The 12,657-nt window shown below is 45.0% G+C and overlaps 1 protein-coding gene across 3 annotated transcripts in view; it reads left to right on the plus strand.

Moving 5' to 3' along the window:
• Positions 1-11,470, plus strand: part of LOC120995350 (cytochrome P450 4F22) — a 100,327-nt gene extending 88,857 nt beyond the window's left edge. The window contains exons 12-13 of one of the 3 annotated variants that reach the window (XR_005777575.1): positions 2-245; positions 11,434-11,470. Coding sequence is in view for 2 of the 3 variants with exons in the window: in XM_040424497.1 (XP_040280431.1) it covers positions 2-173 (172 nt within the window). In the remaining variant the exon portion in view is untranslated. Of the gene's footprint in view, position 1; positions 579-11,433 lie in introns of those variants that run through there. The other 2 variants (XM_040424497.1, XM_040424496.1) reach the window with 2 other exon arrangements.
• The last annotated feature ends 1,187 nt before the right edge of the window (positions 11,471-12,657 follow it).

The following is a 12,657-nucleotide window of genomic DNA, read 5'->3' on the forward strand; positions in this document are numbered from 1 at the left end:
GGAATTGTATTGGACAAAACTTTGCCATGGCTGAAATGAAAGTGGTGCTTGCTCTTACACTTCTCAACTTTAAGGTGGCCTTGGATCCCAATAAAGTAGCCCGCAGGAAGCCGGAGTTGATCTTAAGAGCAGAGGGTGGACTGTGGCTTCAAGTGGAAGCTCTAAAATCTTAAAGTTAGAGAAGAAGAAATCTGCACATTAGACTTTTATACTGTAACAATAGCTTTAACACTGTAATCAGCATTTAACTGTATCGCTTAGAATCATCTGTCACCCTCATAAATCGTTTGTGAACATAACTAATATGAAGAGAAAGCAACAAAGCAAGGCTCTGCTTTCCTGTCCATGCACTGTAGTTGGTATTGCTGCTCAGCCTTCAAGTGAGTGGGGCTGGGCTGCAGTGCCATACACAGCCTCAAGAGGGACATGCTTTCTGTGGAAAAAATAAGTTTTTCTCTAATCTCATAAAACCTCTTTATTTTGTAAGGTGCTATTTTTAGTGATGAGCAGCATGGGCAATATTCGAATTTGCGATATTTCACAAATATTTAGGCAAATATTCATCATAAATTTGCGAATTCAAGAATTCGCAATTATTTTCTTGATTGTGAAAATCGGCAATGTAATATGCGCGTGTTGCGCTCACAATACAGGCGTGGGTCAATTTTCCTACATTTTTCAAGCTGCTAGAAGTTTCCTGAGACTGGAGAAAATGGTTGGCACGGCAGAACATTATGATAGCTTTATATGCAGATAGAGTGCTCCAATATATTCGCGATTGTGCAAATCGGCAATTCATGATGCGCATATTTTGGCGCAATACTTGCAACATTTTAGCAGGTGTGACTACATATTACTGATTGGTGCACTAAGTATTGTGGTGAACTTGTGACATTACAGCACTATGTCTGTAGCATGTATGTATGGATATCACGGTCGGCGTGACTATCACATACGTGACACAGAGGGAGGGAACGAGGAAGGCCCTGCCTAAGGGAGAGGGAAGGTGGTGACCCCTGACTCACCTTGCGGCTGGCACCTGGCTGCCCTGACGTCCCTAGACGGGTTCCTCACCCGTACGCCGATCACGTGCCTAAAGCCCTGGCTTTCCCTAAGCTGAGCCCTAGATAGTGAACAGGGCGGTGGGAACACTAGTCCGCACCACTAGCTCTAAGGGAAAACACCAAGGGGAGGACAGACAACACAGACTCAACATATAATCCCAGGTGGGCGACAACAGGAGACAACAATAAGCCCAACAGGGATCCGGAGAGTAGCACTCTGGAACGACAACCAGGATTCACAACTCCAGTGGGTCAGTATAGATGTCCAGGCAGGAAGCTCTATAACTGGCAACTAGAGAAATGTGAGGGGAGAATATAAGGAGGTTGGGAGTGGCAGACAAGAAACAGCTGAGGAGGAGAAGCTACGGATCCCTGAGTGAGACAAAAAGGATAGCAAGGCAAACACAGAAAACAATCACTAAGAAACAACGTGATCTTTAGATATAGAGCGCGCAGCCACCCGCTGCGACTTCCTGACCCCGGGTATAACGGAGTCAGACGTGGCTCTTGATACCCTCGTGACAGTACCCCCCCTTTCACGAGGGGCCTCCGGACACTCAGGACCAGGTCTCTCCGGATGAGAGGCATGGAAAGCCTGAATTAACCTGTTGGCGTTTACCTCTGACGCTGGAACCCACATTCTTTCCTCGGAACCGTAACCCCTCCAATGCACCAGATACTGAAGAGAGCGGCGGACCCGACGAGAATCAACAATTCTGGCTATTTGAAACTCCAGATTACCAGCCACAATAACAGGAGGAGGTGGTAGCGGTGATGGTTCTAGAGGTGGAACATACTTCTTGAGTAACGATTTATGGAAGACGTTATGGATCTTAAAAGTCTGAGGTAGCTCCAGGCGAAAAGCCACAGGGTTAATGACGGCTACTATTTTATAGGGACCAATGAACCTAGGGCCCAGTTTCCAAGAGGGAACCTTCAACTTAATATTCCTAGTAGACAACCACACATAGTCATTCACTCCTAGGTCCGGACCTGGCGACCGTTTCTTATCGGCCATGCATTTATATTTACCACTCATCTTTTTCAAGTTAACTTGCACCTTCTGCCATACCGATGAAAGAGATGAAGAAAACCTTTCCTCTTCGGGAACCCCAGAAGATCCCCCCTCTTTGAAAGTACAAAATTGGGGATGAAAACCGTATGCACCAAGGAATGGTGACTTGCCAGTGGACTCCTGATAATGATTATTTATGGCAAACTCAGCTAACGGTAAATATGATGACCACAACTCTTGGTTTTCAGACACAAAACACCTTAAATATGTTTCTAGGTTTTGGTTGGTACGCTCAGTCTGTCCATTCGACTGAGGATGGAAAGCTGAGGAAAAGGACAAGTGTACCCCCAAACGGGAACAAAAAGCTTTCCAAAACTTAGAAATAAACTGGGTTCCCCGATCCGAAACCACATCAGAAGGGACCCCGTGAAGCTTCACGATTTCACTGATAAACACCTGAGCAAGAGTTTTAGCATTAGGAAGTGCGGGTAGCGCAATAAAGTGTACCATTTTGCTAAACCTGTCTACTACTACCAAGATAACTGTTTTACCCGCCGACAACGGTAAGTCAGTGATGAAATCCATTGACAGATGTGTCCATGGCCTATTGGGGATGAAAAGTGGCAATAAAGACCCTGCTGGACGTGTATGAGAGACTTTCGCGCGTGCACAAGTAGAGCAAGTAGACACGAAATCCATTACATCCTGACGCAACCTTGGCCACCAAAAACGACGAGATAATAGCTCCAAGGTTGCTTTACTACCCGGGTGCCCAGCAAGTGCCGAATTATGATGTTCTTTTAATAATTCAAGACGCAGGTTTAACGGTACAAACAATTTCTCTGAGGGGCAAGAGGCCGGGGCGTCCCCCTGGGCCTCTAACACCTTTCCCTCTAGAACAGAGTGTACAGCAGAGACAACCACTCCTCTTTGTAAAATAGGTACCGGATCACTAACATTACCCCCTCCAGGGAAACTACGAGACAATGCGTCTGCCTTGTTATTTTTTGCCCCAGGACGATAGGTGATTACAAAGTTAAATCTGGTAAAGAATAGCGACCACCTAGCTTGTCTAGGGGTGAGACGCTTAGCCGATTCTAGGTACAGAAGGTTTTTGTGATCCGTAATCACCGTGACGGGGTGGATTGCTCCCTCTAAGAAGTGACGCCACTCTTCAAGCGCCAGTTTAATCGCCAACAGTTCCCTATTTCCAATATCATAATTCTTCTCTGCAGAAGATAATTTTTTGGAAAAGAAAGCGCAAGGACGCCATTTGCCAGGAGACGGACCCTGAGACAATACAGCCCCCACTCCCACCTCTGACGCATCTACCTCAACAATAAAAGGCTGGGAGACATCAGGTTGAATTAGAACAGGTGCCGAGGTAAATCTCTCCTTTAGAGAGGAAAATGCATTTTTAGCGGCGTCAGACCATTTAGAAAAATCAGTCCCCTTCCTAGTCATGTCGGTAAGGGGTTTAACGATCACTGAATAATTTTTAATGAACTTTCTATAGAAATTTGCGAAACCCAAAAACCATTGTAGGGCTTTAAGGTTCTCAGGAAGATCCCAATCTAAAATTGCCTGGACCTTCCCAGGATCCATGCGGAAACCTGAAGCAGATAATAGATATCCCAGGAACTGTAATTCCTGAACGGCGAAGACACATTTTTCAATTTTCGCATATAATTTATTCGTCCGTAGGACCTGCAGTACTTGCCTGACATGCACCTCATGTGTTTTCAGATCAGCCGAATAAATTAAGATATCATCTAGGTATATGCCTACAAACCTGCCGATGAGATGACTAAAAATATCATTAACGAAATGTTGGAAGACAGCAGGGGCATTGGTCAGACCGAAAGGCATAACTAGATTTTCATAATGCCCCTCAGGGGTGTTAAAAGCTGTCTTCCACTCATCCCCTTCTTTGATACGAATCAGATTGTAGGCCCCCCTAAGATCAAGTTTGGAGAACCACCTAGCACCCGCAATCTGATTAAAAAGGTCAGGAATGAGAGGAAGAGGGTATGGGTCTCGGATGGTTATCTGGTTTAGCTCACGGAAATCTAGGCAAGGACGCAGGCCCCCATCTTTCTTTTTAACAAAGAAAAACCCTGCAGCCACGGGTGAAGAAGAGGGTCTGATGTGTCCCTTAGCCAGACTCTCGGAGATATAATCTTTCATGGCTTGTCTCTCGGGACCCGAAAGATTATACAACCTGGACTTGGGTAATTTTGCACCGGGAATCAGGTTAACCGGGCAATCATAAGGACGATGAGGTGGTAGCTTCTGACAACCCTTTTCAGAAAAAACGTCCTCAAAGTCCGAAATAAATGTAGGTAGGGGAGCTATGGAGGCGATTAAGCAATTGTTATTTAAGCAATTCTCTCTGCAATGCTCACTCCACTCCAATATCTCCCTGGCCTGCCAATCCACCACTGGATTGTGCGCTACCAACCAGGGAAGACCCAATACCACCGGAGAGGGAAGGCCCTCCAGAACGTAACATGAAAGACACTCATTATGGTGGTCCCCTACCCGAAGGTGTAAATTATGAACAATATGGGTGAGGTTTCTCTGAGACAGAGGAGCAGAATCTATAGCGAATACGGGAATAGGTCTCTGCAGCGTACAGAGAGACAAACCCATAGTGCGGGCAAAATGGGCATCAATCAAGTTTACCCCTGCTCCACTGTCTAGAAAAAAAGAAATAGACTCCGTCTTAACACCAAAAACAATGACTGCTGGTAACACAAATTGAGATGTTCGTATGGAGGAAACGTATACCCCCCGGCTGACATCCTCCGCACAGCCTGGGGTTAGTATTTTTCCGACGGTCTTTTGTTTTTGAGAAAGGAGGGACAGACATTAATGAAATGACGCTTCCCCCCACAGAAAAAACAAGCCTCCCCCCTACGGCGAACCTCGGGAGGACGGACCTGACGAGAAGTTCCACCTAGCTGCATAGGCTCATCTAAGTCAGTACAGACTAACTGTTGCTTGGGAGAGGTAACCAATTGCTCAGGAATTTTCGATCTCTCCCTAAGACGTCTATCTATTCTGATAGAGAGGGACATAACAGCCTCAAGGGAAAGGGGGGTCTCATACAGCGCCAGTGCATCCTTAACCCTTTCAGATAACCCAGAGCAGAACTGACTCCTGAGAGCCGGGTCGTTCCACTGAGTATCCGTAGCCCACCTACGGAACTCTGAGCAATATTCCTCTGCTGACCGATCTCCCTGTAGGAGTCTCCGTAACTTCGACTCAGCCAGGGCGACTCGGTCAGGGTCATCATATATGAGACCCAAAGCCCCAAAAAATCCCTCCATTGACCGAAGAGCCTGAGAACCAGGGGGTAACGAGAACGCCCAGGATTGCGGGTCCCCCTGAAGCAGGGAAATGACAATCCCTACCCGCTGTTCTTCATGACCTGAGAAGTAAGGGCGCAACTTAAAATATAATTTGCAGGCCTCACGGAGCGTCGCAAATTTGTCCCTTCCCCCAGAAAATCTGTCAGGAAGAGCAACCCTGGGTTCTGTAACAACCTGGTTACCCATAGCAACCGCTGGGGGTGCGGTCTGCTGCATTTGCTGCTGTTGTTGGAGGACAGACGCCTTCAATCCTGCCACCTCCAAAGACAGGCCTTGAAGCTGTTTTGCCAAGGCAGCAATAGGATCCATATTGGATTCTAAGTAGAGAAAAAAAAACAACAAAAAAAATTATATATATATATATTTTTTTTTTCTCAAAAAGTAAGGGCCAGTTATAATATCACGGTCGGCGTGACTATCACATACGTGACACAGAGGGAGGGAACGAGGAAGGCCCTGCCCAAGGGAGAGGGAAGGTGGTGACCCCTGACCTTGCGGCTGGCACCTGGCTGCCCTGACGTCCCTAGACGGGTTCCTCACCCGTACGCCGATCACGTGCCTAAAGCCCTGGCTTTCCCTAAGCTGAGCCCTAGATAGTGAACAGGGCGGTGGGAACACTAGTCCGCACCACTAGCTCTAAGGGAAAACACCAAGGGGAGGACAGACAACACAGACTCAACATATAATCCCAGGTGGGAGACAACAGGAGACAACAATAAGCCCAACAGGGATCCGGAGGGTAGCACTCTGGAATGACAACCAGGATTCACAACTCCAGTGGGTCAGTATAGATGTCCAGGCAGGAAGCTCTATAACTGGCAACTAGAGAAGTGTGAGGGGAGAATATAAGGAGGTTGGGAGTGGCAGACAAGAAACAGCTGAGGAGGAGAAGCTACGGATCCCTGAGTGAGACAAAAAGGATAGCAAGGCAAACACAGAAAACAATCACTAAGAAACAACGTGATCTTTAGATATAGAGCGCGCAGCCACCCGCTGCGACCTCCTGACCCCGGGTATAACGGAGTCAGACGTGGCTCTTGATACCCTCGTGACAATGGACAGCAGAACCACTCTATCAGGATATAACCTACACTGACTATCTCCCACTAACAATCTGTATTATATATATGAGCTAACTAACTATCGAATGTAATGACACAGCAAAGCACAGAGCACAGCAATGACACTGCTTTCTCTCTTAGAACTCCATAAAACTAAAGAAAATGGCTGCTGGGGAGTTTCTTATATAGTAAGGGGTAGGCAACTTTCCTATTGGTTGCTAGGGATGTTGCTAAGCTCAGACAAAGACATTGCAGCCTTCTCATTGGCCCACAAGCAAGAAGCAGGGAGGGATCATGGGTTCAGATGAAAAAAATCTAGAATATTTGCGAATAAGAATATATAGCACTATATTCTAAATCTTCGCAAATTCTCAAAGTGGCGATATTCGCGATAAAAATTAGCGATTCGAATATTCGCGCCCAACACTAGTTATTTGTATCTATTAGACTGAAAGACTGCATATGGACTGAGCCTACAAAGTTGATAAGTAAATTTCCAATGGTACTACTGTTAGTTCATTTATATCGAGTCCATCTGTGAAAGTTCAGCCCCTGTTACATATTTGCGTTTTCTGTCATATTATCTGACCTTTCCAATTCTTTGCATGTCAGAAGATTTAGTACTGTCAAAAGTGATGTCACCTTTGCCATTATGCTATTAGGCCTCACCCCAAAGGTACTGTATTGTTAAGAGGATCGTCAAATATCAGAACAGACAAGTACTACAGTACTATGCTATATAACACATTCTTAGCAAGTAGGTAAACATCTATTTCCACATAAAGCACCTAATACACATTCGTTTTCTCTCGACTCACCACCTCATATGTGTCTATGTCACCAAACTTCATCAGTCCCTTATTGCTCTCCTAAAGTTACCTATAGACATTAGTGTAAAGTTGAGCTAAATGATCAATTTCAATCAAAATGATCATTTGTCTGGTGATATTTAACAACCAAAGATCACTGTAGCCCACTGATGACAGACCATCATCATCTAAAAAGAAGTCGGCCGGGTTTAACATTTTCATCAGAAAGTCAGATGAAAGAACTTTTGGTCAAAGAAAGATCATTCATGGACAAAAGATCTTTCTTTGGAAGAACATTCCCAGAAAGATCTTTCTTCCTTCACCAGGTGTCACTGAACATGTATGGAGTTTGAACAACTGCAATGGCCAATATGGAGTAAAATGTGTATGGTCATCCCTGATCCTACCTCCTTAAAGGGATTGTATCACTTCAGCAAGTGACATTTATCATAGAGAAAGTTAATACAAGCCACTTACTAATGTATTGTGATTGTCCATATTGCTTCCTTTGCTGGCTGGATTCATTTTTCCATCACTAGCGTCACACTGCTAGTTTCCATGGTTACGACCACCCTGCAATCCATCAGCTGTGGCCATGCTTGCACACTATATGAAAAAGTGGCCGGGAACGTGGGAGCGCACATAGGCTGATGCTTTCTTCTATAGTGTGCAAGCATGGCCACTGATGCTGGATTGCAGGGTGGTCGTAACCATGGAAACAAGCAGTGTATAATGCAATGGAAAAATGAATCCAGGCAGCAAAGGAGGTAATATGGAGAATCACAATACATTAGTAAGTGCCTTGTATTAACTTTCTCCACATAATAAATGCTATTTGCTGAAGTCACAAAACCCCTTTAAACATAATAAGTGCACAGCCAAGCCGAATGTATATCCTAATTGGGTGAACAAAGAGACAGATTATTGTGATCCATAGTTAACAAAAACAGTGACGTACAAGCAGCATAAAATTGTATCGCTGTATGTAAAAAGGCCAGTTATATATAGTGTAGCTAAAGATATATCAAACCACCCACAAAAAGGGAAGTATAAATATTATAAATCAGTTAAAAGCTAAGTACTTTTTAATCATGTTAATTGGAAAGAAATGTACATGAATAGAACATTTATTATGAGGATACACCACATTTGTGAAGTGAAAAAGTTGCAAACTGCGTGTTAATTTTTCAACGCAACTCACAATTTTTTTTTTGCACAAGTGCTGTTTCTCCTCCAGCCTTACCACTTTCCCAAAAAGGGGGCGTCGTGAGGGCAAGTCCAGCAGCCCCGCCACATTTTTCATCCTATGCCAATTTTGTGGCGTTAGAAGAACACTCAGATGAGGTGCACAGACTGCCGGATCCAGCATCTGGCAGAGCGCCTGGGTATGCCAACGTATGCCGCCAGACTATGATAAATCCCTCCAAAAAAAGCGTATTCTGTTCAATGGCCACAGCCTATCCATTAAGTGGAAAATGAAGCATAAGCTGTTTCTGCCATTACCTGTAGACAAGCTTGCTGAACCAGCCCAATTCACCATACGAAAGATGTTTGTTTCTCTTTCAGCATATTGTAGTGATAACTTAAAATCAAGAAGAACAAACCGCCTCGGCGGTGTATTACAATACAGGGGGAGTATATACTAGAACTAAACTTGAAACACCTTCCCACTAATAAAAAATATAACTTTTAAAATTTCCTTTAAAAATAAGCTCAGATCAAGCCCAGACCCCGTGGGTCATAAATACAGATACATATGGCACACTTGTTATCTCAGAACAATATACTGAATGGTTTTACTGAGATTGCTCACAGTTTGTTGACATAACCCAAAATTGCTGCAGCTTTACAGCCTTTGAAGAATGCAGATTAGGCTACTTTCACACTAGCGTTCAGAGCGGGTCCGTCTGATGTCTGCTCAGACGGATCCGCTCCTATAATGCAGACGTTTGTATCCGTTCAGAATGGATCCGTCTGCATTATAGTTTGAAAAAAAAACTAAGTCTGAAAGTAGCCTGAACGGATTCGTCCAGACTTTACATTGAAAGTCAATGGGGGACGGATCCGTTTGAAGATTGAGCCATATGGTGTCATCTTCAAGCGGATCCGTCCCCATTGACTTCCATTGTAAGTCTGGACGGATCCGCTTGCCTCCGCACGGCCAGGCGGACACCCGAACGCTGCAAGCAGCGTTCAGGTGTCGGCTCGCTGAGCGGAGCGGAGGCTGAACGCTGGCAGACTGATGCATTCTCAGCGGATTCGTGTCCACTGAGAATGCATTAGGGCTGGACGGTTGCGTTCGGAGCCGCTTGTGAGCCCCTTCAAACGGAGCTCACGAGCGGACACCCGAACGCAGGTGTGAAAGTAGCCTAAGAGTCTCTGTAGGTAGATACTTCAAGATGTAGATGAGAGTCTCTGTAAGTTGATACTTCAGGATGCAGATAGGGGGCCAGGAAGAGAAGGATATCATTACCTAGGTTCTCCCTATACGTCCCTTCCTAAGCCTCAGCCCAGGGACACCCCTTGATGGTAGGGGTTCCCCGTCCTCGTACCTAACCTATAAATCCCGATTTTGCCCTATGTCTAACATAGGGTGTAGAGTGGAAAAGGCTAATGCGGCCCGCTGAGTATAATAAATAAGTGTACCACTAAAAGGCTAAACCAGGTGATATTGGTAGGTATATAACAAAAAGATATCCTCAGTCCCTAATGTAGAGACCGGTTTGTCAGGGGATTGTATATTGGAATATATATACTTAACTGGAGTCTCAAGATAAAGACTCTCACAGTGGTGCCCATCAATCAGGACCCACTGGGAGACTTAAGCTAGGATCTGTATTTATGACCCACGGGGTCTGGGCTTGATCTGAGCTTATTTTTAAAGGAAATATTAAAAGTTATATTTTATATTAGTGGGAAGGTGTTTCAAATTTAGTTCTGATAACTTAAAATCCTCAAAACAAGGTTCAGACTAAAGAGCCTTTAGTTTCTTTGTCTAAATCACATATGCATGTAGTTCTAGAAAGTTCTGTCAAATGCAAATGCTAAAAAAAATAAACGCATGATTTGTTATGTATAATGCATAGGAATAAAGATGAAATTTGCTATTAATTTTGTTTCACTTGTTTTATTATGCAATGATGATAGTAAATTCCAATGCATTTAAAATCTATGTACGCCTTTAGGGGTAATTTCTTTTAATAATTGCATTGTACTCATTTTGAGCTAAAATTATTAATTAATTTATTTAAAATTTGGAGCACTTTTCTCTGTACAGGGCTCAGATGCTCTAGTAGCAGGATCTGAATTTTCTCTCTGTTCTGTCAGCCAGCTCACCTGACGGGCTCCTTATCTCTGATCTCTAACCTTATAAACACTCATTATATAGCTCAATCCTTATCTTACTCATAAGAATGTGACTTAAATAAGTGTTTATGACCTTTTGGTAATTTAGAGATAAGGGTTATAAGATAAACGTCACAAAGTGAAAGTGAAAGTTGGATTCACATAGCTAGAAAAAACTGTTAACCTTTTGTGACACAACAGCTCAATATTTTCAATAAAGACCAATTTAAAAAAATGTTTTTACCCCAAAACGAGTAAAATGCAATCATAAAAAGATTTGCCCCCAAAAGTGTACATAGCCTTTAACCACCTCCGGACCGCCTAACGCAGATTCGCGTTCCGGAGGTGGCAGCCCTGCGCAGAGTCACGCATATATGCGTCATCTCGCGTGAGCCGAGATTTCCTGTGAACGCGCGCAACGGAAGGTAAGAGAGTGGATCTCCAGCCTGCCAGCGGCGATCGTTCGCTGGCAGGCTGGAGATGTGATTTTTTTAACCCCTAACAGGTATAATAGACGCTGTTTTCATAACAGCGTCTAATATACCTGGTCCTCTGGTGGTCCCCTTTGTTTGGATCGACCACCAGAGGACACAGGTAGCTCAGTAATATGTTGCACCAAGCACCACTACACTACACCCCCCCCTGTCACTTATTAACCCCTTATTCACCCTTGATCACCCTTGATCACCCCTAATCACCCCATATAGACTCCCTGATCACCCCCCTGTCATTGATTACCCCCCTGTCATTGATCACCCCCCTGTAAAGCTCCATTCAGACGTCCGCATGATTTTTACGGATCCACTGATAGATGGATCGGATCCGCAAAACGCATACGGACGTCTGAATGGAGCCTTACAGGGGCGTGATCAATGACGGTGGTGATCACCCCATATAGACTCTCTGATCACCCCCCTGTCATTGATCACCCCCCTGTCATTGATCACCCCCCTGTCAGGCTGCATTCAGATGTCCGTATGATTTTTACGGATCCACTGATACATGGATCGGATCCGCAAAACACGTACGGACATCTGAATGGAGCCTTACAGGGGAGTGATCAATGACGGAGGTGATCACCCCATATAGACTCCCTGATCACCCCCCTGTCATTGATCACCCCCCTGTAAGGCTGCATTCAGATGTCTGTATGATTTTTACGGATCCACTGATACATGGATCGGATCCGCAAAACACATACGGACATCTGAATGGAGCCTTACAGGGGGGTGATCACCCCATATAGACTCCCTGATCACCCCCCTGTCATTGATCACCCCCCTGTCATTGATCACCCCCCTGTCAGGCTGCATTCAGATGTCCGTATGATTTTTACGGATCCACTGATGCATGGATCGGACCAGCAAAACACATACGGACATCTGAATGGAGCCTTATAGGGGGGTGATCAATGACAGGGGGGTGATCACCCCATATAAACTCCCTGATCACCCCCCTGTCATTGATCACCCCCCTGTCATTGATCACCCCCCTGTCAGGCTGCATTCAGATGTCCGTATGATTTTTACGGATCCACTGATGCATGGATCGGATCCGCAAAACACATACGGACATCTGAATGGAGTCTTACAGGGGGGTGATCACCCCATATAGACTCCCTGATCACCCCCCTGTCATTGATCACTCCCCTGTCATTGATCACCCCCCTGTCAGGATGCATTCAGATGTCCGTATGATTTTTACGGATCCACTGATGCATGGATCGGATCCGCAAAACACATACGGACATCTGAATGGAGCCTTATAGGGGGGTGATCAATGACAGGGGGGTGATCACCCCATATAGACTCCCTGATCACCCCCCTGTCATTGATCACCCCCCTGTCAGGCTGCATTTAGATGTCGGTAGGATTTTTACGGATCCACTGATGCATGGATCGGATCCGCAAAACACATACAGACATCTGAATGGAGCCTTATAGGGGGGTGATCAATGACAGGGGGGTGATCACCCCATATAGACTCCCT

This window comes from Bufo bufo, chromosome 3, assembly GCF_905171765.1.
Source record: "Bufo bufo chromosome 3, aBufBuf1.1, whole genome shotgun sequence".
In the NCBI taxonomy this organism is placed as follows: domain Eukaryota; kingdom Metazoa; phylum Chordata; class Amphibia; order Anura; family Bufonidae; genus Bufo; species Bufo bufo.